Below are 10,025 nucleotides of genomic sequence, written 5' to 3'. Positions count from 1 at the left end.
CTTAACTATAGACACCCTATTAACTAGATTTATTGTAAACAGGGCCTTATATGTTACATTTATCTCATTATAAGTATAAAAATACAATTGAAATATTTTTTTATAAATCATACAAAATATTGAATTAGAGGTAAAATTAAATGTTTATTTAAATTTATTGATAATGTCAGCATATTTCATCCAAACTCTAACAGTATTGTATAACTGCAAATGGAGAATTCTAAAAGAAGTGTAAGTGTGATTTATAATTTTTTTACAAAAAGGTGTAGTTTTACATTTTTTAGAGGAAGCCTAAGCATAATTAACCATAATTATTAATTATTGAGATTTACAATATAATTGTATTCGATTTATTGAAAACATGCATTAAGGATGCTACTAGAGTACGACGCACAACCAGTTGACAAGCTTTAATACTTTGAACAAAATTATACTCGACCCCGCCGTCATCGCCAATACTTCAAACAAATTATTAGGGTTGAAAAATACATCAAAATCACTATACACCCCATTCGCCATATATATTTACTCAAAGCTCGTTCGAACTCAATTAAGCTAATAAAATAATATTCAAATATGAATTTTCAAGTTCTATAATAATTCGAACGACATAAATACTCTGTTCGACCCAAATTTGCAGTAGATGATACTTTTTCCTCCTCCATTTTTTTTCTTTTTTCATAACTAATAAAAAACATGTGATTTCATCAGTTGTTTATATACTTTTATTTCCATATCATTCATTCTAATTAACCAATTTTCACTTGCATTTTTAGTATGATAAGAAGATGTTCATGTCTTTTGGATTTAATTTTTAATTTAAATTTAATTTAGGGTGAAGAAGGCGGCCTCAGTTGGGCTTGGCGGTAGCCAAAAAATTGAAAAGTAGCGCCATAATTTTCCCCCAAAGATTTGCAAATACTGCCAAAAATGCTCAACTAAGGCATTACTGCCAATTACTACTCTCTCTATTACTCTGGGTGGTGGGCTAGGGTTCCTTAGAAGAGAGAAAATGGTGGCTGCTGCTGATGTAGAATCAGTGGGCTCCGGTGCCGGTAAATTCTTCTTTTTTGTCTTATTCGATTTGGGATAACTTGTATATGTTGTTCATGCAGATGAAAAACGGTGGTGCATTGTTTGAACTACAAATGCTGGGGTTTTAATTTGTGAATTGATGGTTGGATCTTGTTTGGATGTATGGTTTTCCTGTGTGTGTGTGTGTGTTGACATGAAAGCCTCTTCCCGGGCTCAAAGGTTTTCGGGGGATTTACCTAGTTGATGTTGGTTAAATCAATGTTTCGAGGATTGATTGAAAGTGGTTGTGTCATTGAAACGTGGGAATGGGATATAAGTAGGTGATCTGGGCTTCCAAAGACACTGAACCTCAATTGTGTTTTTTTTTTTTGAATTATATATATTTTTTATATGCTAAGTTTGAAGCAATTGTTAATGGTTATTTATTTTAGACATTTTTGGATTGAATTATAATTTTAACAATTTCTTGTAACTTCCATCCGTTATTCTGAGATTGGAAGGTCTTAAATCACAAACATGATCCTTACATAAAGGGGAAAGTATTTCTGTAGAATCAATGATAGATTTCACAAGTAGTTAATGTATCTGCTTGGTCCTGCATTGGCTAGAACGGGAGGTGAAACAGGCAACTGTTATATGGTGCGACTGGTACTTCAAGATTTTTCGTCTCTTGTTTGGTTTCGTTCTGTGGGCCCTATTATCTATTTGTTGATTAAGCAAGTTGCCGGAATTTGATTACGTGTTCAGCCCTATCTATACCAAATATTGAGAATTGAAGTTTCAACTTTACAAAGGTGCAGTAAATGTAGGACGACTGCCACTTGTAGCATTTGGAGAATGAACTAAAACTTTGAACTTTTCATAATTCAAGTTGGATTCCAAGTTTGTTTATAATTGAAATTTGACCAACTTAAGAAACAAAAATGATATCCACACTAGAGTATGTCAAAATTCAGAAAAGATACTTAGTTGCCAACTTCATTGGCATTCTGAGGCATGTTTCATACAATATATGTGATCAGCTCATTTATGAAAGTTTATTCAGCTTTAAAATCTTTAATTGCAGTAAGATTTGTGTGCGTGCCTTCTTGTTTCATCCTTGTCATTTTATGGAATGGAACAGATCCACACTGTTGCTGTGTGCTATCCTGAAAGTTCCTATTCCTTGTTCAATGATGAGACGGATAGTGATTGTACTTCTGATGTTTTGTCAGGATAAAAACTATGGTAATCAATAACAGAATTTCCTAGTGTTCTGGTGGCAATATATGATTTTAATTTTCAATATGCATTGATTTTTATATTCAAATTAAGCGTGTGCATGCTGCTCACCCTGAGCATTGATTTTTGATTGCTGAGGTTTTAAGTCTCTTATCGTAATATCATTTACATCTGCTCACTAAAAAACCATCTTCTGACTAGCAACAATAATTTACTTTGGTTTGTAATCGGGTAATGCGGCATCAATTTGTCATGTAATTTTGTGCTCTACACACTTCTATGAAATGTTTAAAAAGGATTTTTGTGCGTATGTAGTTACTAAATAGCTTCATTCATGTGCCATAAGATTTAAATGACATTTATATTAGCTAATCTGGCATTTGTCTTTAATTTGTTTAGGGATCAAAAAGAGCAAAAGTAAACTAGTTTCTGCATCTAAGAAAAAAATGGCAGCTGATCAAAAACAAAGAAAAAGGCTTGCTTCGGAAACTAGTGAGGATCCCATTGTCTCACGGAAAATGCCAAAGCGAGCTGCTGCTTGCTCAGATTTCAGGGAGAAATCGCTTCGTATATCCAAAAAAGACTCGGTGCTTGAAACAAAGAAAGATGGAGCCATTGAGGAAGAAGCTGTAGCTGTTCGTCTGACTGCTGGACAAGAGGATGGCCGCCCATGTAGACGGCTCACAGATTTCACCTTTCATAATTCAGATGGAGTCTCACAGCCTTTTGAAATGCTGGAAGCTGATGATATCTTTATCTCTGGTCTTATCTTACCGCTTGAGGGAAGTGCTGACAAAGACAAAGGAAAGGGTATCAGATGTGAAGGTTTTGGGCGTGTTGAAGAATGGGCTATATCTGGTTATGAAGATGGATCACCTGTTATATGGGTTTCCACAGAGATAGCTGATTATGATTGTATTAAACCTTCTGGTAGCTACAAGAAGTTCTATGACCATTTTTATGCAAAAGCTAGTGCCTGCATTGAGGTCTATAAGATTTTGTCAAAAACTTCTGGAAGCAATCTAACCCTTGATGAGTTGCTTGCTGGGGTTGTGCGAGCAATGAGTAGCATGAAGTGCTTCTCTGGTGGTCTATCTATTAGGGATTTTGTTGTTTCTCAGGGCGACTTCATCTACAACCAACTTATAGGTTTGGATGAGACTTCGAAAAAGACTGATCAGCTATTTGTTGAGCTTCCGGTCCTAATTGCCCTCAGAGATGAAAGTAGCAAGTTAGTAGATCTTGCTCAAGCTCAGCCTGGCTCTTTGCCAGGGAATCTGAGAATTGGTCCAAAATGTGGGGATGAAAATAAAAAGAATTTAGCTGCTACATCAGGTCCAACAGAAGAAGATGAAGATCTAAAAATGGCAAGGGTGTTGCAGGAAGAAGAGCGATGGCGATCAATGAAGCAGAAGAAGAGCCGTGGTTCCACCTCCTCAGCGAGCAAATACTACATTAAGATCAATGAGGATGAAATAGCCAATGACTATCCTTTACCTGCCTATTATAAGACGTCAAATGAAGAAACTGATGAGTATATAATTTTTGACAGTGGCTTAGATGTGCAGGATATTGAAGACTTGCCACGAAGCATGCTACATGATTGGGCTTTATACAATTCAGATGCTAGGTTGGTTCCATTAGAGCTCCTGCCCTTGAAACCATGTGCTGAAATTGATGTAACTATATTCGGGTCAGGCATAATGACTGCTGATGATGGATCTGGGTACATTTGTGATGGTGATTCTACTCACTCTTCAAGTGGTTCTGGTGCTTCTGCAATTGAAGGGATCCCTGTTTTCTTGAGTGCCATTAAAGAATGGGTGATCGAGTTTGGGTCCTCAATGATTTCCATTTCAATTCGAACTGATATGGCCTGGTATTCACTCTCTTTGCATGTGTGCCTGCGTCTCTGTGTGTGAACACCCATACGACATTAAAGTTTATTGTTCAATTTGTTCTGGATTCTGACCCATTTATCCAGCTCTTTTGTTTCTTTTATTGGTTTGTATTAGAAGATTTGAGAATTCTTCCAAAACATTTGTGAATCTTAAATGATTGATACAACGTAAAATATTGCCCTAGTGTGCCTGTGATGTGCTTTTAGTGCTTGTAGGAGATAATTGGAATTAATAGCAATGGAACCATTTAAAGAAAGTGTGTGCTGTAATATACCACTTACCAGAACTTAAGATCCTTGTTTTGCTCAAAATTAGAGATTTTTGTAGCTGTTTCAGGCATAAACTCCTTATCTTCCTCCTATTCATCAGGTATAGGCTTGGGAAGCCTTCAAAGCAATATGCTCCTTGGTATGAGCAAGTCCTGAAAACAGCAAGGCTTGCAATTAGTATTATTACTTTGTTGAAGGACCAGATTCGGGTGGCCAGACTTTCTTTCGCAGATGTTATCAAGAGAATCTCAGATTTCACCAAAGATCACCCTGCTTTTATATCATCTAATGCGGAAGTAGTTGAAAGATATGTGGTTGTACATGGTCAGATTATTCTGCAGCAGTTCTCGGAATATCCTGATGACACCATAAAGAAATGTGCATTTGTGGTTGGGCTCACCAAGAAAATGGAAGAAAAGCACCATACTAAATGGCTTGTCAAGAAAAAGAAGCTTTTGCAGAGGAATGAACCAAACTTAAATCCACGGGCTGCTATTGGGCCTGTTGTATCCAGAAGGAAGGCTATGCAGGCAACTACGACGAGGCTAATCAACAGAATCTGGGGGGGGTACTACTCAAATTACTTGCCTGAGGAATCAAATGAAGGGATCCATTGTGAAAAAGAGGTTGATGAAATTGAAGAGCTAGAGGAAAATGAAGAAGATGATGCTCTGGAGGAGAAATTGGTAGTACCGGATAAGACTCAGACACCTAGCTCAAGAACAAGGCAAAATAAATCAAGTTCAGGTAGCAAGGAAGTAAAGTGGGATGGGGAATCTGTTGGCAAACTACCTACTGGTGAGGTTTTATATAAAAGGGCCATAGTCCATGGAGATGAAATTGCAGTCAGGGGAGCTGTTCTTTTGCAAGATGATGAGGATGATTTTCCAGCCATCTATCTCATAGAGTACATGTTTGAAAAGATAGATGGAAGTAAAATGTTTCATGGGAGAATGATGCAACGAGGCTGCCAAACTGTGCTTGGAAACACGGCAAATGAAAGGGAGATATTTTTAACAAATGAATGCATGGACTTCCAACTGGAAGAAGTCATGCAAAGTGTACATGTTGATATAAGATCAATGCCTTGGGGTCATCAGCACAGAAAAGAAAATGCAGTAGCTGATAAAATTGATAGAGCAAGAGCAGAGGAAAGAAAGAAGAAGGGATTGCCTACTGAATATTACTGCAAAAGTCTGTATTGGCCTGAGAAAGGAGCCTTCTTTGCTCTTTCATATGGATCCATGGGGCTTGGATCAGGAGCTTGTCATGCATGCAAATTAAAGGGAGCTGACAGTGACAGGGAAAAGTTTAAATTGGATGCATCATTGGCCTGTTTTATGTACCATGGAACAAAATATTCTATTCATGACTATGTGTATGTGAGTCCTTACTACTTTTCATCAGAAAGGGAAGCTGAAATTTTCAAGGGTGGGAGGAATGTGGGATTAAAAGCATATGCTATATGCCAGCTGCTTGAAATTTGTGATAATAAACAGAGTAAACACATAGATGCCAGTTCAGTTCGGGTCAAAGTGAGAAGATTTTTCAGGCCAGAAGATATATCATCAGAGAAGGCCTACTCTTCAGATATTCGAGAGGTAATATCAAAACCAAGAGAATTGTGCACATGCATTGTTCATAATCTATGCCAAACATCATATAACTATGATGATCATTGCATTGTAAGTTAGCTGATTGTAATGCATTATAAATATTCTTTTAACACTTCAACATTTCTGAATGGTTTCTCAGGTCTACTATAGTGAGGAAATGCATACTGTGCCAGTTGATGTAATTGAGGGAAGATGTGAGATCAGGAAAAAGAGTGATCTGGGGCCTCAAGGTGTCCCTTTAATCTCTGACCATGTTTTCTTCTGTGAATATCTGTATGATCCTTCAAAAGGATCCATTAAGCAGGTATTTTTTTCTTTTTATTTTTCCAAGATACATTCATACTAGAAATTTCAGATTTTAGGGCAAACCTGACTGGGTTATTTTCTATGTCTCAAGTTGGATATTGATCTTTAATTGCCCCCTCTTCCATTTCTTACGTTCTGATTAATGTTCCAATTCCTGTCTATTTGCAGTTGCCATCTCATATTAAATTAAGGTACTCAACTAGGCAGCTGAATGATGATTCTACATCTAGGAAGAAGGGGAAATGCAAAGAAGGAGAAATTGATTCAGAGTCTGCAAAAATGAAAGAAGCATCTGAGGGGAACCGATTGTCTACTTTGGATATATTTGCTGGCTGTGGTGGCTTGTCTGAGGGATTAGAGCAATCAGGCAGCCTTCCCTTGCTTTCATCTATATGCTAGATTACATTTAAGGTTTATAGCTGTGGTTGGGGTTCTGACCCCTCTATTTCTTCAGGTGTGTCCTTCGCGAAATGGGCTATTGAGTATGAAGAGGCTGCTGGAGATGCATTCAAGCTTAATCACCCAGGGTCTTTGGTATTTGTGAATAACTGCAATGTCATTCTGAGGTAGATTTCTTATAATTAAATCTAGAATTCTCTGCAATGAGGACAACCACAAACTTAATAAACCAGCATGGATGTAGATTGCTAAACCATATAAATGCAGGGCGGTCATGCAGAAGTGTGGGGATGCGGATGATTGCATTTCAACTGCTGAGGCAGCTGAGCTGGCTGCATCACTTGACCAGACAGAACTTGATAATCTTCCATTGCCTGGGCAAGTTGATTTTATTAATGGAGGGCCTCCTTGCCAGGTGGGTTGAGTAACATGGTTGTTGGAATTACAACAAATTATTAATCTGTATTGCTAAATGTAGTTAGAAATTCTCTTGTAGGGTTTTTCTGGAATGAATAGATTCAACCAAAGCACCTGGAGTAAAGTTCAATGTGAGATGATTTTGGCGTTTTTGTCCTTTGCTGACTACTATCGTCCCAAGTTTTTCCTTCTTGAGAATGTGCGGAACTTTGTATCATTCAACCAAGGGCAGACGTTTCGCTTAACTTTGGCTTCACTTCTTGAAATGGGATATCAGGTACATGCTGATGCATCCAGTATGAGGATGAAGTTCTTTATCTGTGTTTTCTGATGATAATTTTTATGTATTTGTTTGCTTTATGTATAGGTGAGATTTGGTATCCTTGAAGCGGGTGCATATGGAGTTCCTCAGTCAAGGAAGAGAGCATTCATATGGGCGGCCTCTCCTGAAGAGCTGCTTCCTGAGTGGCCAGAGCCAATGCATGTTTTTGCGGCACCAGAGTTGAAAATCTCATTGTCAAAAAGTTTGCAATATAGTGCTGCCAGGAGCACTACAAGAGGAGCTCCATTTCGTTCTCTTACAGTCAGAGATACGATTGGAGATCTTCCACCTGTGGGCAATGGTGCATCTAACACAAGCTTAGAGGTATTAATGACGAGTACCTCCCATAACATAAAGTACTCGATTATTCTCACATACCATTGATTGGGAGCATGCGGGTAGCTGCACAGTCCCTTTTAAACTACTTCAGCTCATTGTGTAACCTCACAATTTCTTTTTTGCTTTTAATGGTCATCAATGCAGTATCAAGTTGAGCCTATTTCGTGGTTCCAGAAGAAAATCAGAGGTAGCATGGACAGGTTAAATGATCACATATCAAAAGAAATGAACGAGCTCAATCTAATCAGGTGTCAGAGAATTCCCAAGCGTCCTGGTGCTGATTGGCGTGATCTTCCAGATGAGAAGGTACATAAAACAGATGAGAATGGATTGGCTTTTGAAGCTCCTGTTACATTTTGAACAGTTGTATCTTATGGCTAACTGTATTCAATTACCTTACAGGTCAAATTATCTACTGGCCAAGTGGCTGATCTGATACCATGGTGCTTACCAAATACTGCGAAGAGGCACAATCAGTGGAAGGGACTTTTTGGGAGGTTGGATTGGGAGGGAAATTTTCCAACTTCCATAACAGATCCCCAACCGATGGGTAAAGTGGGAATGTGCTTTCATCCAGAGCAAGACAGGATTGTGACTGTACGTGAATGTGCACGTTCTCAGGTTAGTGTACTTCCTCTATTGTTTCACAAACACTTATTTGTATAAAGCTACATGTCAAATTGTAGCTTAGAAGGCTGTATCTGTTTAGGATGCATCCCTGAGCCCTTCATTTTTTATGTCTAGCTACTGGAGATCTATCGATTGAGTAATGCTTCAAAGGATTTAACAAATTAGCAGAAAATAAATATTAGCTAACATCAATATCTTTATGCTCAAATTTAACCTGCAAGGTTCACAAATTGAAATATAGTGGTAGCTTGGTCTTCTTTTAATACGAAATACAATAGACTGGGAAAAACTCTTTTGTCCTTCTGATAGAACACTAAAAATTTGAGAAAGCGAAGTTTGTTAGAATCTTGTAGATAGTATGTTAAAAATGATACATAAGATAAACTAATCAGTTAGTCTGGCATTTGGATGTCTTTCAAATAACAAGTGAGGGGCAGGGGGGATTTGATTAGTATATTGCAATTACAAGCTTAGGGTATGAAGAAACATGAGTCACTATGGATATATTCATTTGAAGCTCTTTGTTTTCTTTCCTTTTCGTTTATGTTTTTTTTTTTCTTTTGGTGGGGGGAGGGGAGCAGGGCGGGTTAACGACTCTTCAAGCCCCCTAGAAAAAAAAACCGACCAAGACACTGATAGCTGCTTACATTTTTCAGAAGTTGAGAACATTGAGATGCAAGATGGATTACAATCTCTAGAAAAATGGTGATACATTCTAAGACAAATCAACTCATTTATGCAGGGATTCCCTGACAGCTACAAGTTTTCTGGTACTGTTCTTCACAAGCACAGACAGATCGGAAATGCAGTTCCTCCTCCTCTAGCATATGCGCTAGGAAGAAAACTAAAGGAAGCAATTGAGAGTAAAGGTCTCAGTAGCTAAAATCATATGGGTGCTGCAGTTAAAGAATTAACGTTGTTGAGCTGATGCTCAGATTTATCCATTCCTTGGAATGCTCTTTTGTATATGCAATTCCTTTCGTTAGCATTAAAATTGGGAAATTGTATAGATCAACTCAACATTCTGTAAACGGTTCCCATTTGAGTTAGCTGGGAATCGTTCATGCCTGTTTGTACTAGTTTCAGGGGAAATAGACGTTTCCCCAAAATCAAAGAGATCTACCTGTACTTTGAGTAAAACTTCATGGGAAATTTTGTAATTATTTCTTGAAGTTTCAGGGCAGGAAAACTGTGGTTTGGAGGAAATAGAATGGGATTCTTAATTCACACAGTCATGCTTTAATATAAGTGATTCTCCTTTTCTAAGAAGTATCATTTTGGTTTGCTCAAGTTATTTTAACTTTTAAATCCTATTTTCTCTTTCTCCAAATCGTGTAGAGAACATTCTGAAATTATGACCCACAGGTTTCCTTTCCATAGAGAACACTCCGAAATTATTGAGAAGAATGACTGGTATTTATTTCTCTTTTAATCTACATGTATCTTCTCAAGCTCAAGCATACATGTAGACTACAGAACAATCATGTTTATTAAAGAACAAATTATTGAAATCACGTCCCCGAATCCCAAATTAAGGACAAATTCTTTCCCTCTCATTCTTAAAACGTGC

General features: G+C 37.6%; 1 protein-coding gene across 1 annotated transcript; it reads left to right on the top strand.

The window, feature by feature from the left end:
- Window positions 733-9,682, top strand: LOC105172489 (DNA (cytosine-5)-methyltransferase 1B). Its single transcript, XM_011093939.2, has 12 exons — window positions 733-1,055; window positions 2,656-4,135; window positions 4,527-6,027; window positions 6,182-6,346; window positions 6,517-6,715; window positions 6,803-6,914; window positions 7,015-7,162; window positions 7,244-7,441; window positions 7,532-7,810; window positions 7,970-8,131; window positions 8,228-8,446; window positions 9,198-9,682. The coding sequence occupies exons 1-12, from the start codon at window positions 1,013-1,015 to the stop codon at window positions 9,336-9,338; spliced, it is 4,647 nt and encodes a 1,548-aa protein (XP_011092241.1). The 5' UTR covers window positions 733-1,012; the 3' UTR covers window positions 9,339-9,682.

This window comes from Sesamum indicum, linkage group LG10, assembly GCF_000512975.1.
Source record: "Sesamum indicum cultivar Zhongzhi No. 13 linkage group LG10, S_indicum_v1.0, whole genome shotgun sequence".
Classification (NCBI taxonomy): Eukaryota; Viridiplantae; Streptophyta; class Magnoliopsida; order Lamiales; family Pedaliaceae; genus Sesamum; species Sesamum indicum.
The sequence above is the reverse complement of the archived record's forward strand: the minus strand, read 5'-3'. Positions and strand labels throughout refer to the sequence as shown.